This window comes from Mesitornis unicolor, unplaced genomic scaffold, assembly GCF_000695765.1.
Source record: "Mesitornis unicolor isolate BGI_N332 unplaced genomic scaffold, ASM69576v1 scaffold13293, whole genome shotgun sequence".
Classification (NCBI taxonomy): domain Eukaryota; kingdom Metazoa; phylum Chordata; class Aves; order Mesitornithiformes; family Mesitornithidae; genus Mesitornis; species Mesitornis unicolor.
The window spans coordinates 39,738-56,908 of record NW_010174083.1 but is presented as its reverse complement, the minus strand read 5'-3'; the positions used below and the strand labels follow the sequence as shown (position 1 = coordinate 56,908).

The 17,171-nt window shown below is 37.2% G+C and overlaps 1 protein-coding gene across 1 annotated transcript in view; it reads right to left on the bottom strand.

The window, feature by feature from the left end:
• Positions 1-17,171, bottom strand: part of PTPRZ1 (protein tyrosine phosphatase, receptor-type, Z polypeptide 1) — a 58,901-nt gene that overhangs the window by 3,111 nt on the left and 38,619 nt on the right. Inside the window, exons 12-24 of the mRNA XM_010180939.1 lie at positions 15,462-15,547; positions 12,959-13,055; positions 11,382-11,464; positions 10,499-10,633; positions 9,623-9,757; positions 8,458-8,621; positions 5,987-6,122; positions 4,904-5,050; positions 3,966-4,059; positions 3,571-3,644; positions 2,443-2,571; positions 810-956; positions 387-529 (exon numbers count right to left, since the gene is read on the bottom strand). Of these exons, the coding sequence (XP_010179241.1) occupies positions 387-529; positions 810-956; positions 2,443-2,571; positions 3,571-3,644; positions 3,966-4,059; positions 4,904-5,050; positions 5,987-6,122; positions 8,458-8,621; positions 9,623-9,757; positions 10,499-10,633; positions 11,382-11,464; positions 12,959-13,055; positions 15,462-15,547 (1,570 nt within the window). The remainder of the gene's footprint in view (positions 1-386; positions 530-809; positions 957-2,442; positions 2,572-3,570; positions 3,645-3,965; positions 4,060-4,903; positions 5,051-5,986; positions 6,123-8,457; positions 8,622-9,622; positions 9,758-10,498; positions 10,634-11,381; positions 11,465-12,958; positions 13,056-15,461; positions 15,548-17,171) is intronic.

Here is a 17,171-nt window from a genome sequence, read left to right as displayed (position 1 = left end):
CTACAGTCCTCTAGTAACCAAATCTTGAAGGCCTCAGGTCCTTCAGTATTTCAACATTTCAGTATTTTTGGCCATTATTAAACAGCTGGAGAAGGGTAAACTGCCTCATCTAAATAGTCTTTCTTCTTTCAATAATAGGCAGTGAAGCCTGGATTCAGTGCCCTACTCGGCAATCATCCAGAGTATCAAAATGATAGAATTGAAAAGAGAACATTGAAGTGTGATAAAATAAAAGTGTTTCTCCTGTTGATGCAGCTGAAACAGAAGCAGCAGCACTACTGTTAGGTGCAGACTTTGTGCCTCATTTCAGTGGCTTTCACTTTAAGTGAGATGAAAGAATAGTTCTACAGAAAAACTTCAGAAAAAACTGAAAGTTGTATTCTTACTCGTCATGTACAATCATGGGTCCATCACGGTTGGAAGTTTCCTCTTTGATGATGCTGATCAGTTCAAAAGTTTTACTAATAGGACTATCAGGATTGGGCCATTTTGGACACTGAAAATGCCTCACTTCAAGCACATAGTCATCCTAAAAGAGCGAAAAAAAAATTGGTAAGAGATTGACTGACTGTATTTTTATCCTTTACCCTGTTCCAGTTTGGCTCCAGCCTCCAGATACAGAATCCCACCACTGTGGAGGTTGGACTATCCTATTCCAATGCCACCATGTTACCTGTAGAGGTTACTCGCTCCCTGGGTTTTTCAAGAGCGTGGAATTTTATCACTCATTTATCATAGAAAATGTAACAAAATGTAGGGATTACCTTTAACAAATCAAGAACTGAGTTACATGGTTATGACAGTGTTACCTGTGTAGCTTCTAAAATAAAGTCTTGGATTATGAGCTTCTCCTCATTAGACAGACACTTGTGTTCTTCAGCAATCATAGTAACTTTGAAAGTCTCACAGTTTATAGGCTCATCTTTGTTTGGCCAATATACAAATTCATCTTCAGCCTCCAGGAAAAGAAAAGAAGCCATAAAAGTAAGTAATGTTGAGCTCTTAAAATAAAACTTAATCCGACACAATAAGTAATGTGTCATGTATGTAATCAATGCAACTAGCTAGATTTAAATTGACAAATCAAAATTTGAGTGAGATTAAAAACATCACAAGTGATGGTTTTCAGACACCTCTGTAGTGATCCTGACCAGGAGACCACTGTACCCTGTGTAGAAAGCGTTCCACATGACAGTCAACATGTGCTGTGTCACACTGTGCCACATGTCCAGCCTGGCCTTCAGGCTGTGTTGTGTGGCCCATAGCCCATGGCTACAGGATGAACATAGCTGCTGGATTGTAAGAGAGGAGCCTGTGGGCCGCTCCCAATCAATACCAGCAACTGTGCCACCTTCGTGGCCTTGGGATTATCTAAAAGTGCAGCAAGGAGTCATCACGAGAACATCCTTTCAGTCTGACAGCAGAAATTATGAACAGACTTGTTTACTTTTAAGAAAAAAACATATACTAGCTTGAGTGACCAAAATGGGGGTAATCTTTCCATGGATGCTGCGTGACATGATGTACCTTGAGCACAGGTCCAGTCAATGCTGTACAACTTGGGGTTACTAGCATCTGATGGGCTGTAAGATTATCTGCACTACCCTCTCCTTTATAGTGTTAGGTCTAATAAAGAGCATTTTAAATGATATTTTACAGAGTCTGAGTGCCTTTCCTACTGGGCTTCTAATAAACCAGCACCTCCTGGCAAAACAACCTCCATTATTACAAAGGCTACCTTAACAACCCATCTGTTTTATAGGAAGTGTGACATTCATAAAACATTTGATGAGAAGAAGAAAAACCAAATATTGTCTTGGTTGTACATGTTTTTCCAGTCACGCAAGACTCTCCAAAGAATTTGCATGAATTTCCACCAAGCTCATTACCAAACAGGATGTCCTCTCACATCTCAAGATTTCCCCAAGTACCAATAGCTTTCAGCTAGTCCTGCATTTCTAGTAACTGAAAAACATATTCATTTGTTATTAAACTACACATACAGGATGAACATGTGAGCTTCCTTTGCTGTTTAGAGTCAGATAAATCCCTGCTAAACATTTATTTGTAACTCTAGGGGATGAGCAAGAGAAACAATCTCCTATTTCTCTCTTTACCTAATAATAGTTGCTGAAGAAGCCGTATTATAACTAAAGTAAAAGTCCTGGGGTGAAAACTAACCTTTCGTAACAGTTACTGCTGCTGTTTGGGTATTTTAATAAATTATAGAGGAATGATTCAATGCTTTCTCATGCTGGTTGCAATCTGCCGAGACAAGGATCTCCAGAATTCCACTAGATGATTTAAGGATTTTACATTAAGCATAGTATTATTAACTTTTTTTCCAAAATCTAAGATATTGTCTCATGTCCTGTATATTTCAAAATGACAATACTAATAAAATTCATAAATAAACCCATAACAATCACCAACAAAACTTACCATATTCTGGCTATCGGGAAGCATGACTATTAGCTGGGCATTGTGGTCCCATATCATTCTCCAAAAATCCTTGATAGTGTGTAGTAAGGGATGCTGGGTAATAATGAATTCATTACTTTGATAATAACCCTGCAAAACAAAATCAACAGACTCAGAACTGATGCCCAGCTATTAATATTTAAAGGAAGCTTTCAGTGGACAAAGCCAGAAGCCTAGAAAATTAATTGCAGACTTGTGCCTCCTTTGGCTTCCTACAAATATTAGAAGAATATAAAACTGCCATTGCAGTATTTTCCAGATGAAAAGAATAAAATCAATTACACTGAAATAATTTTTAAAACTTTTTAAAAAATTGATCAAAACCCAAAAAAACCCAAAAGAAATCAGTGGAGACTTGAACAGACAACTCATAATGAAAATACATTAACTCATACACATATGCTAATTGTTCTGCATTATCGAGACTTCTAGAGAAGCCGGTAACCGGAAACAAATGAAAGAAAGATCTTCAAAAATCCCAAGTGGTCTCTTAATTTGTACAGATGCCTCAGATCAGCTTCTTACCACAAAAGAGAGTTCCTTTGCATTAAGGCACCTGCTGAAGGCTCATGCAAACAAAGCACTGCAGGGAGCTTTCCCATCTCTTTCCTGAATGTCCAGGAAGCATTTAGTCCTCCCTCTCAGCTAATGAAGGGGAAAAGAGTTGAAGAAAACCCAAGGAACAAAAAAATAATGGAAAGCTGATGAGCTAGAGTGCCTTGGGCTATGCCAGCTGCAAAAGCTCTGTAGAATGAGTACACACAAGAAGGCAAAGCACAGTACAGGCATTAAAAACTAACTTGTTAACACTTTTAGTTCATCTCAAAAGGTCTTTCTACAGGTGGCATTTAACTATACTAGTTTTTAAAACTGCTATGGGATTTCTGGTTCTACAGATTGCAATGCTCTTAACCAAACTTAAACCCACCAATACTTCATGGGGGAAGTAATTCTTTCAGACTGAGTGAATAATGGAAGAGGGGAGCTTTCAAAATCAGGATTGTGCCACCCTAACATGGACACATGGCAGCTCTATAAACAGCTATACAATGGGACACTGTTTTTCACCAATACAGTTAACTGACTTACCATAATATAGGAAGCATTGATGTAGTCTGTCCCTTCACCAGACAGTGATGAGATACCCACTCTAGATCTTTCCACTGTAAAAAAAAGTCATGAACTAGTACGTGTGTTGCAATGACTCATGTATTATAGCAATTATCTCACATATCTCATAGTAATAATAATAACACTAATAATGATAACACTAAGCTCCATCAATCAGAGTAAAGTGTTATACAGCCATCTATTTTGTTTTCCTATGTGTAGTACTTAAATAATTTCTTCACGAAAAGTACTTTAGAGAACATTGCTCCACACCAATGCAGGTGTTTCCAGTTCTTGCTGAGGAAAGCTTAGAGGTTTGACTCACAGTTCACAAACATTTTGCCACCCAAAGAAGCTGATCTGAACAAGCTCACCAGGAATGATGGATGAAGTTCGGTTCTTTTCTCTGTTACACTGTTTGAGTGCAGTTGAATAATCACACTGCTGTGTGTTAGACTGGCTCAGTAACTGAAACAATGATATTAAAAAAAATCAGACCACTGTACAAAAGTGATTCCTTCATTAGCTGCATCAAATGTATTGCAGGTTAGCTGTCTCTCTTAACTTTAGGTATCTAGTTATCTGGCTAAACTACTTAGCAAGTCATCAGAATCTTTTCACTGTTATTCTGTGATTCTGTGATATCTGTTCAAATGATTCTTGTGCCCTAGGTCCATAAGCATGTCTTTGAAGGAAATGCCACTTTAAGTTCCATATTGAGTCCCCCAGTGCTTCTTGCCATCCGGTATCACTTCCATTTTGCCTGCACAGTTGTCTAAGTTTAATTAGTTTTGGAAAACAGAAAAATTTGCATAATTATACAGACAGTATAGCTCTTGATGTGAGGCAGCTCTAGACATTCCAGTTATGAGCTTTTTGATTTTCTCTCCAAACTTGCGAAAGGAAAATAGGACTGATCTGGGAGGTCTCATTGACTAACTAGTTTTAACAAATACAATTCAAACAGACAAGAGTATGAAAAGGAATGTGTGTATATGTATACGTGTATATATGTATATGTATACATATACACACACAATGGTGTATATATACTGCTTAGGCATGACATAAGTTTGGAAAGCAGGTTTTTCCTAGTTTTTAGGGTTGTTTTTTTTTTGATTGGTAGTAAAATCAACCAGATTAATCAGAATCTTCAAAAGAATGCAGAAGACTTTTCTGTGATGTTTTGGTCTGGGCATGTGTAGCTTTGAGAAGTATGCAGTTAAATTATAGATAGAGAAAACCACTGAAACTTGTGTTGAGATACCTACTTTTAAGTCATTCAAAAATGTTACTATCTCAGAGAGCTCACCTTAAATTGTTTCTCCAGTCTGGTCTTTCCTGTTGGTCCAGGTATCAAGAGAGCATTAACATAGGCATGAATGTGAGTCTCAAGAACTTCTGTTTCTTTACTGAGTATCGCTTCAACCAGCGCATCGTGAATGAAGATATATTGCTCCTAGGAAAATAAAACCAAACATCTAAACTCAAATTATTTTCAGATTGCCCTGCACACCTCTGGCTAAGCTGCCACTTCTGCCGTGGTCAGTATTTCTTCACAGTGTGCTGCTTTAGGGGAGTTTTCTCAAAAGTGGTCCCTTTCAACTCCTAATGTTCTGTGATTCTGTGTGGTCTTCTACAGTGAAAGCTCATGTTTACAGAACAGAGTTAAAAATGCAAGCATAGCCTTGAGTCAAATTTTCAAGACAGCTTGTTATGTGGCTCTCCCTGTTTTTCTTGCAATAAAGTGATCACTCCCCATTCCTACTGCCATGCTCTACTTTCTCTCTCACATCATTTGGAACAAGTGCCCATGCTGTTGTTGATTGCCTTTTTTTCTACTGAAAGGCCCTGGGGAATCTAACCACCTGTTATTGAAACCTGAAATACTTTTAAATGCCCTGCTGTTGTCCTTATTGTTTTCTTCCGGTCTTTCACTATACTGTATATAATCTTTAGTTTAAAGTAGCTATAGATAGTCTGTTGAAATAGCTTTCTTTTCTACCTTTTATTGCCTGATATAAACTGTTTGATCAGGTTCAGTGAAGATCTCAAAGCCTGACAATGGTGTTTCCTTAAAAAAAAATCTATGACAAAAATGCGTGCCTTGCCAAGAAACTGCTACTGCAGGAAGGATGATTTATATAGAATTTCTTTCTCCTGAGTCCTTCTTAATAAACAGACAAGAGCCCACAGACAGGTAATTTCTAGTGCATTGCCCTAAGCGGGACTAGAAAGATGTCTCTATAGAAACAAGGGAAGCAAATGGCAAAATCCAGTCTGGTGAGTGTTTGCCAGTCTGTCACATGGTGACAAAAAGAAGACTGTATCATCTCTCCTCCTGCAAACAAAAATAGTCTGTAATGGTCTCTCACTATTTACATTTCAGTCTTACCTCAGTTTGCACCAAGTAGTTCCTTTGGGTACGTATGTGTTTTAAGAATCCAAATATGTTGACTGTCCCTTCATGCTGAATTTGCTGCAGCATGCTGTCTAACACTATGTATGTGCCTGTCCTTCCAACACCAGCACTACAAAACAAAAAAAATAGTCTTGAGGCTGAAGTAAAACAACAGTGAAAAGAACTGTTTCTTATACGTAGCTTTTTCAACAAACTGGTGCATAGGGAAGATATTCCCCTACAAACCATTTTATTATATGAGATACTTTGCTAAAACTTCAATGCTGGTAATGATGAAAAATATTTTCAACTCATCTTTTTCTTTGTGCAAGAATAGATGGAAAGATCATTTTCTCAAATGATTTTTAAAGTATCAATTGAAATAGAACTAAGGGGTTTCCTGCAGGTCTGCGATTTTCAGGCTTCTGATATTCCTTAGAATACTTTGTCACATATACCTAGAAACAGTGGCATATGTCAGCATTTGGATATGGTTAATGTGCCCAAGTTCTTCCATGTTGAAACACACATCACTTTAAAAGGAAAGTTGCATTATGCTACCCATTACTGATATAGGAAGTTTCAAAGACACCAGACTGAGGAAAACCCCAGGAAGTGGCAGAGCTGCTGAAGGTACATTTGTAATATAAAAACCTTATCGCTCTCCAGATACAGCTAAGAGGGCAAGCAATGGTTGAAACACTTCTTAAAAGGGGAAGATGCAGAAGAAAGGGTTAATCAACTCACTCCTGTTATGAACTCTGATTCAGCATAAAACTGGCTGTATTGTAAGATTAAAAAACAACTTCATTCATAAAATACATGAGTAGAGAGTACAAAGTCAAGAGGTCATTTTTTATCTAGTCATATATGGGAACTAGTCAGTTGTAATTCCAATTGAAGTCATGTAAAATGTTATGTGCATTGGCATGTGTAACTTGACAGCAACACTTGGCTAGTTCTGTGTGGTCCCTCATGGGCAGATCCAAGCTCAGTCCAGACAGCTAATTCAATCATCTCATTTCTTCCACAGAGGTGGCACAAAGCATGGGTAGTGTGAACCAAGATTGCTGTAATAAACTGTCTACATAAACGGGATATAAAACTGAAAGGTCTAGGATATTAACACACTATTAGAGACAAAAAAGTGTAAAGATTACCAGATGCCATCTGTACTTGTTACAAAAGACAAAACATGAAAAGTACCAAAATACAAAAATAGGGAAAAAAAGTTTCATGAAGTTCCTCCATGTAGCCTGTAAAGAGAAATAAAAGTTACATTTCTAACATGAGATGACTCCTTTGAAATTCCATAGTGCATCAGGACAGGTGAACTAAAAGCCAAATAAAACTGCCTACAGACAGAGATGAGTTATATCTATGACCCAATGGAGAGGTCTGACTGACCTCTTATCACTCTTCCTTATTTAAAAACTCAGTTTAACTGACTTATAGTGTATTGCTGATCTCTCAGCCTGCTGGCATAGATCTCAGACTTGGTATTTTGGGGAAACTTATTTTGAACAGGCAGGATGTAGACAGCAGGAGAACAAACAAAATGTGGAATTTTCATTTTCCAAGCTAAAAACAGATTTCAGTCAGATTAGGTTATTCCAGAAATAAAATATCTTCATTTGCAGCATTTGTGAGACAACTTTACCTGTTGGCTTCCTCAGAGTCAGCTCCAGAAGGACAGAATTCATGAGGAGGTTCTCTTTCCAAATGTTCCATCAAAGCTGAGGTACTACAGTGGAAAACCAGAACCTGCTTATATATTTTACAATAACCCTGTCCTTCACGGGCATTGTGAAGTCATTCCAGGCCCTACAAGCTCTTTTTTAACCAATTTTCCCTGAGCTGCCCAGTTTTAGTGGGCACTGACAGAACACCTGCCTGTACACTGCAGCACATGCAGACTTTAAACCGTGCCCCAGAATGCTCCTCCATTGCAAGTGACTGCTAGAGTGCAGAGTAATGTTAAAAACAGCAGAGTTGTAGTTCAGCCAGGAATAGAGTGAGTCTTCTTTCGAGCTCCTTTTAGGATTACAGAGGATCCCTGCACCAAAGCAAGCATAAGCCAAAAACCTCCTAATGATATATTTTGCAGAACTGAAACAATTACTGCTATATATGTATCTGGTATGCTCACAGAAATCAAGAGAGTAGTATAGAAATGTGGAAAAAAGTAAAAAGAAAAGCATTTTTGCAAAAAAAACCCCAACAACCAAACATAATGCAGAGCAGCATCATCCTGTTTACAGCCATTATGGAGATTTATAGAAGTGGCACAGGCAGTTGATTAGTTGGCCTTACTAAGGATAGAAATACCAGTTAAGAAATTAATCTTATTCCATCAGGAATTGTTAAATGAGAGAGAGAAATTTTGCTCAACCCACCACTGAAAAATTGTGTTTTTTTTCTGCAAAACAAAAGCGGAGTGAACCTTACAGCAGTAAAAACCACACCTGCAATGAACCACAACAGGCCCGACAGCGTGGCGCTTAGCGTGCGATGCCTTCCGCACGAAGGTGAGCACGGGCAGCGTGTACTCTGGAACACCCATGTCAGGCCACTGGGTATAGTGGTACTGAGTTACTATACGTCCGCTAGACCTCCCTTTCTGGGAACCCTGCAACAGAAAAATAATCCCATATGTAAGCAGCCTACATTTAAAAGGCAGCTCTTCATAGTTTTATTTACGTACCTGATAGCTCTTGAATTAGTACAGTCCCTGTTTAGTTAACAGCATGCCACCTAGCTCTGAATATTCCAGCTTTCAAATTGAAGAGGAAGGGCCAGTGCTTCTGTTGCAGCAGCTTGCCCACTGAGTGGAAAAATGACCTGGCATTGTCCCTTAGAAAGCCATAGAGAAAGGTTAAGAGCACTGGAGGAATAACAAATTACAGCTGCTGTTAAGAGTCCCTGGTATTTCTGCCACTATGCTCCTGTTGGGCAGACAGAAAGGGTAGGATTCATCTCACCCAGCTTAAGTCATCTACAAGGGAAGTAGCCTTGTGTAGGCTGCTTTTCTAAGCTTCATCCCTTAATGGCATCTCAGAGGTGAGGCTACCTTCAGAGATCTCAAAGACTGGTTCCAAAAATAGGCAAAATAAAGTGCCTGACAGTAAGTGTTGTACCTTATGCATTAATTGTACAGGGGGGCTGAAAGACTAGATTTAGGTGGCTAAAATAAATTAAGCTTTCAGAATCTCCCTCAAAGCAGCCAATGTCACACTGCTGAGCTGAGAACATGCTGGTTTGGATGACAATAAACCAAGGTGTGAACTCACCTGTCCTTAAAAAGGAAAATGGAGAGCTGAGGTGGATAATTTAATTCATGCCACATTTTCTACTAGCTGCTGTCTTTCTGCTCACCAGGCAGGCAAAGTCTACATCAGCTCTCCAAAGTGATCACTGCTTTTTCCCTGAAAGTCCTACATCACACCAGTATTACAGGCCAGTGTCTTCCCAGTTTGTTGACCTGGTCAAACTAGCTGCAGTTGACAAGCACCTTGGCTGGCTGACACCTGCAGGATTCAGCTTTACGTATAATACCTAATATTAAAAAATACTCTGAGCAACTTTAAACATTCCCTTTTGCCCAAACTATGTTTTCAGGATGCCACCAACCTTTTTGATCTTGGTGTTTCTAAGAGTAAAAGTCCTCACAGTGTAATAGGCAAGTACATGAACACTCTTCTGAGTAACCAAGAAGTTCCCATATTCTTCACTACCTTCGGCAGGCCAGTACTGGTCACATTTTCTCTGTTAGAAAACAAATGAAAACAGAGAAAAAAAGAAAACAAATTGTTGAACTAGCAATCAGAAATGTTCAAATTTGAGAACATGGTCAATCACAAAAAGATATAGGGACTGTCAATATATGCAGTTTATAATAGACATGATCTTTAGTGCAAGAGAACAAATAATGTGTATTTATTTTGTGCTGTAAAGAGAGATGACTGTGCGAAGATGCTCTTTATTTGGAATACTAAAAAAAAAGAGAGGTTTAAACCAAACTATCAGAGATTAGGCACTTTAATATTGTGGAACTTGCCATTCCGTAGGCACTCTAAAATCTAAAGAAAATAATATAATCCACCCAAACTATGGCTTTCTCCTTTCCTGGGTTTAAGGCAGCCCTGGGAAAGAGAATAATGGTGAGCAGACTGCTAGCAGAACATGGCAGAAGATCCACAATCTGGCCAATCTGAAATATATAGAAGAAATCTTGTTTTTAGTACAAGACAGTCTTTCATAGTCAGACCATGGTATTTTCAAGACTTCAGTTAATGGCAATTGAGTTTAAAAGTTTTCTTTAGCTTCATACTACAAATTGTCAACTTCATACTTCTACAGTCAATGCTAGTACAAGTAACTACTACAAACTCCTGGGTTTATTTCTCATTAAACGCGTAAACCATATTTTTAAAAGAGAGAAAGGAGTCTGCTAGAGGTAGATCTACCAACATCAGAGAAATAAATAACAGACAAAGGTACTCATACCCTTCCTTTCTCAACGAGATTAGTTATCATCACAATAACTTCTACGTTATGTTCCCATATCATTCTCCAGAAATCTTCTGCTGTCGATTTTAGTGGTCCTTGAGCTGCTATGTAGGCTTTTGGCTTGTTGTAGCCCTAAATTGAAATATAACAAATGACACTTGTCAAATCACAGTCCGCGAGCAAGAGGAGGTTGGTAGGAGAACATGACATTTTATGTATCTATTTTTAAAGAATCTCAAAAGCTTTTAGGTACTTTTGAACTTATAACTAACCAATTCGCAGAAAACCTGTGGTACCAGATGACATATGAATGAAACTGTTATGTCAATGTTTATCATTCCATCAAACAGGATATATGTTCAAGTGCTCGTGTTCCGGCAGAATGTTGATAAGATAGTGATTATGAGACATCTGTTTCAATAGTGGTTTAAAAAATGAATCAAGATCATTTGCATGTAAATTACTGGGTAACAAAAACTGAATAAATGGTACCTCGATGAGGCTCTCAGCCAAATGGCATCTTTCTCTCATGAGATTATCTCAGGCAGAAGAATTAACCACTTACCAAAAATGGATAAAAGAACAAACACTGAGATGCGAAATGCTTCTGAAACGACTCAGATATGACAGAACTTTTTTTTTTATAAAGCTCTTCACTAAGCTGCAGCTGCTACAATATCAAGATAGATTCAAGAAAGAATTGGAGTTTAACCTGTGCATTAACTTTGTAGGCTTAACTCAGATAATTAAAGGGTTTTTTTAACAAAATCTGTAGTATTGTGTTAGTTATTTTTAAATTAAGTCTATTTACCTTCAAACATCAGTATTTACAGAAAAGGCTGAGAGATGAATGGGCTGGCAGATAGAAAAGGGCACTTACATCCACATAGTTGGCATTAATATAATCAGTCAGTTTTCCATCCTTTTCTGCAAGCTGTGCTAATTTAACCCTAGTATGATCATCTGTAGGAAAACAAATGAGAAAATAAGCATTTTTTCCTGCAAGAATTATCTTCTTTCTATAAGAAATATTTTTTTAAAACACTGAAATGGATTTTTCACAATAGATAAGACTAATACAGAGACAATCACATACGCAAACATCCTGTGCTTACGTATGAATCAGATTCAAAATTCTAGTTTGCAGAAAAATAAAGTGATGAATCCAAGGATTCAAGGATTCAGAGTTTAGTTGCCTGAACAGCAGCACCTGGTGTAGTTTTAGGCAGTGTGACATATTCCCCTACGGCCTTCAGCTGCTGCTAGTGAAGGGCCATGGGTCTTTTCTAAGTCCTGTGTTGCAACTGCCAAGCCTGCACAGTGTCCTGGCTGCTGGGATGTCTCAGATGAAAGCAGGCACCAGTGTTTGGGCAGAGTCATTCCAAGTTAAAGAGAGCAGAGCCTGGAAAATGATGGGACCTTGGAGAAGCTGTTTAGCTGAAGATCTTCAGCAGTGGCTACCTCAGGCTTCAGGGAGAGCTGAAGCTTTCTGTAGCCTGTACTGATTACATGGATTGGAGACCTGATTCAGTTGCACAGGGCAGTTCTTGCTACTCGCACTGCCCTAAGCTATTTGCTCACTGCCCTTTGACAACAAAGCCCCTGGTTTGGCACCTTGTGTATCATCAGGTACAAACACGGAGTGGCAGAGGAAAATCTCGGACTTCCCTTCCCTCTAGAGGTACGTTCAACCAAATGGAATGGGATTTCTTGCTGCTGGTTTAGGTTGTCTTTTGCCAGATGGGCTGATTCTGTCTCTTCTTCTATTAAGCTGTAGTGATGCTGAATGCTGAATATGTATTTAATTTAGAGCTGTTTGCTATCAGAACAAAGTTTAAATGCTATAGAGAGTTAAGAAAAATATATTAAGCCACCAAAATGATCAAGAGCCCAGAAGCAACAGCTTCAAAGAGAGATTAACAAAACTGAATAGATGTGTTTTAAGAAAGAAAAATCTGGGATAGTAAAGAAGGGCAATGCAATGGGAAAAGATACATCCTGACTAATGAAGCTGATCTGTTACACTGTGGCAGGGCACAATACAACATAAAACCAGCACATTTATATTTATCTATGACAGTAAATATATCCAAGGATTGTGAAGTTCCTAGAGAGGATAAATCATCATTATTCCAGATCAAAGATGGATTAATTTTGGCAATCAAAACACAGCTTCTTTGGCTTTATAATGGCATTATAATGAAATCTCCCAACTCCCTTTGGGTCATCACAGAAGACACAAATTCGTCTTGCTAACGCATGCTCATCAAAGCAGTAGAATGCCAGAGGAGTAACTGGAAGAGACGTGAAATATCACGCTACTCCTCTCCAAGCATTTTGCTGAAGAATAGCCAGAGCTTTCAATGTAGAGGTATTTTTTTTCCTCTAATAACATATAAATCTATACTTGTCTATACTTATTTCTTAAACAAAACACCAATTGATGCATTTACTTACAAGCAACAATGTTTATGTATCGATTCTTATTCTTGTTGTCTGGGTGATTAGAGCTGTCTGATGTAATACCTAGATCTACAGTACAGCTCTGTATTTCCTGAAAAAAAAAAAGTATGTCATACTTTAGCAGTATTAAGAAACACAAAATGTCTTAAAATACAATTAAGTCAGCACAAAAGAACCACAACCTTATACCAAATTATCTATATTTTACAACTACTTCATTGCTAAAAAAAATGCAGTGAAACAATTCCTTACCTGATAAAACTCTTTCAGTGTCTAATGAGGGAATGAATGCAAAAAAAGTAAAAAAAATCAAATTCCACAGCACAGAACAAATGGATAAAAGTGTTTATATAAATTACAATTACTATATGGAAAACAGTTATGGTCATGCAATATATATCTCCATAATAATAACAAAGCTGAATATTTAGACATAACTAATTTCCTGTTTAAAATACTGGCATCTGTTTTCCTATCTTTAGCTTTAATGTTAGACCTTAGGCTGGCAAAAACTTATACAATATGAGCAACATCGCTGACTTTAGCCAGATTATCTATATATTTAACTGTTCGTTGGATTTGTTATTGGTCCTTATAACTGCATTAGTTTCTCTGTGGACTGCTTTTGCTCTCTGTATTCAGCTGTAAAACCTTTGTTGGTGAAGGAGAGCAGCCCAGCCCTCAGTTTGCCATCAGTTTCTCAATGAGCCCATTGAGAAATTTAACATTTTTATAAAGAAAGAGACGGACCTGAGAAGGCAGGTGCAAAATCTATAAAAATAACAAAACTATTTTATTTTATTGATTACTTTAACTGACAGGAAACTCAAGCATTTATAAGGTCCACATTGTTAAGTAGAAAATATGTTATAATAAGTAAAAGTACTATAATGATGTTTCCCAAGATTTTTAGGATTTTAATATTCATCACTTTCACCTTCAGCTATTTAAGTATATATATAAAAAGTGGTCACCAATCTGAAAATTAGATTTTAAATATGAGTTGTTTTATAATAATAGAAACAAAAAGCTTCAACCACCCCCATACTCTCCTCTCCAAAGGCATGCTGGCTCTGCAAAGACAGTGACTGTGTTTCAATTTTTCCATATCTTCTAAGTTCTTTATCACTAGAGAAAAGAACTGGGGAACTAATTCTGGGGTACTCTGGAAAGCTAAACAGGATCCTCAAAAAATGATAAGGACACTGAGTATTTTGCAATAGTTAAAACAAGCATGAAATATTTCAGATGGTGTAGGTGTAGCCCAGTGAGATGCAGCATATTTGTCTTTGGATCACTGCTGTAATTTAGGTACAGAATACTTTTAGGAAAAGAACAATTTAGGATGAACAATTTGATTCCTGTATTGCTGTCTTCACTAATGGTGAAAGAACTTTGTCACATTGTATTTAAACAATCCTTCAACTACTGCTCTTGTTAACAGCCAGACTGGCTGGAGCCTAGTCCTGTCAGTGCATATGCACATGTGTAACACATGGACATGTACTGCTTATTCACAAGTATTTACAAGTTTGGTCCCACAATCAGGTGGGTATTCTGAATGTTAAATGAACTGGAGAAGAAATGCTGATGAAGAAGGTTAGGAGAATGACATGGAATATTTGATCCAGTAGATCACAACACATTGGCTGGGGAAACAAAAGCAAAACTAAAACATGTGAAATTATGCATTTATCTACTTTCAGTATTGGTTTTGCAGTTATATTACAATTTTAAATTGAGACCAATTAAAAAACTTGTTTCCATGCTAACTGACTCATTTTGTTAGAAATCATTTGTCAAGAATTTTAATAGCACAGCTTTAGTTACAAAGTTTGAACTTAAAATGTTTATTTTATTTAAGTTAGACACATCTGTCTTTAAATAACTTGTAATGCATATGAATGTGAAAAACAATGAAGTTCATTAGTTACGTGTGGTAATAGTAACATTATATGATGAGAGCATGTGTGTCAAAGTTTTAAAATACCTCTTAGAAACCATATATTTTAGGAAAGGAACTGTAAAGCTTTCACTACCACATACGAAGACTACATTAGCTCCCCTGTTAATCAGAAGTCTTGCCACGTGTATTCATAATTACTTCCATACTTTTTTCTCTGTAAATGGAACAAGCAAATGTGGGTAGCTTCTGCAAAATTCAATCAGCATTAGTGTTGGAAAAACTTTAGATCTACAACTCTATCTGATAAACCATATAGATTGCACTATCTTTGCATAGTTTATTCGCACAATCACTTAGTACTTACAACAGTGTTAAATATTCCCATTTGCATCCCAGTCCTGTTATTTTTTATAAATCTCCTTAGTCTTTATCCATAAACAGTCCCTACTGGGCTCATAGTACTCATTTTTACATGCATTTTTGAAATTGGTCCCCAAGTCTGAACATAATGCCCAGTTCTTTGTTTCTAGGCATTTAAACTTAACATTATTTGTATGTGCTAAGAAGAAAGATGACGTCATAAAGCCATACCTCAAATTCTTCAGAAAAACCATTACTTGCATGTAAATCTGCAACATGTTTTGGAAAATGCTTTATTGGAATTGCTCCAACATCATCTTAGGGATGGGAAAAGACAAGAAATATATTTATGAGGAATAAAAAGCCAGTGACATAGAAAGAAGTTTATGTGTAGGCAATCCACACAACATCCTGAAATAAATTTTTTTGGCATGAACTTTGGATACACAACTCTCACAAAAAATAGAAACACTCTTTAACACCACTAACATTTCTAAAACAATTCTCCAGCAATTACACATTTCTAAATGACTATTCAGAAAGAAGATATAGAAAATGCCTTGCTACGTCTTGCTCTGTCTTTAAGCCCCCAAAATCAAAGTGATGATTCTGCAAGATGCTGAGCTTGTCTGCAAATTGAAGAGCACTCAGAGCTACCTTGAAGTCAAGGGGAAATGCGAGGTTTAGCAGTTTGCTATGAGATGTTCAATGGAAGAGGGTAGGAGCAGAGCTCCAAATAATACTAGTAAAGAAAGAATGATGGGGCAGAGGAGTCTGGGTGCTTTAGGCTGATCAGTGCTGCACTAGGATTCTGACACAGGACATGGACTGGCTGCACAGTCCCATGCCAGTGAAACCTGTGAAGTGTTATGGCAGTAGTATAATTTTAACTGATGTATGTTTGCATGTTTGCATTGGCTTGTAAAGGAAACAACTACTAATTTTCATCTTTTACTGCATGAGAGAGTACTTCCAGTAAGGATTTTTCCTCCCATTCTTTCCAGGATTCTACTATTACCTATTGATAATAATCTTATGTCTAATTGTGGGAGTACTGACTACAGATTTTCACATCAAGCTTTATACTTCAGCTTTTAAGTGAAAGGTTTAAGTTTAAGACTTTCTGGATACCCACAAAGATGATATGTATATTCCCTCAATAAATACGATTTACACAACTTCTGGGTCCTGATACTAGAGTCTGAATTTTCCATCTGATGCTTATACTTCAGAACATCTCTTTTTTGACTTTATACAAATGCTGAAAAACACACTTGTGTAGAATGTCCATTAAAGATGTCAAAAACCTTTGGCACTTTCAATCTTCTCTTTCCTGCAAGTATGCTAGGTAAACAAAGTAATCTGTTCTGTTAATTACCTGATAAAGGATGATATTATTACAGCTAGTTTTGGTTCTGAAGAATAATAACTTTTTTTAAAAAGCCTTTCACAATTTGTAATGTTATCACTGCTTCATATAAGAAAGAAAACATTGAACAAGGACCTGTTATTTACATCAACAGATGTTCACCATTTAGGCCACCTAAGAACTTTAGTTTTCAGTTATGAAGAATTTGATTTGTATTGAGATTCATCTGGTCTTACATGAATGGATCTGACTACAAAAAGCAAATTTATCCAGTCAAGCCTAAGAGAAGCTGAATAAATGTGTAACACTATCTTCACACTTCAGAGATGAAACCTGGCATAAAGTGTTGATTCTAATGACATGCAAACACGAAAACAGAAGGGAAGGTGGATGATCATAAGAGCAAGAACAGTAAGGGAGAGAAAGATCTTAGATTTGGTGTAATTAATGTTTTATTTCCTTGCTAGTGCTAATCTCCCAATTCAATCACTTCTGAATCCAGGAATATATTTTATATCTGGATGGCAGCCATCCCTTGAAACTACTTAAAGGTTGATAGTGGGCCCTAATAT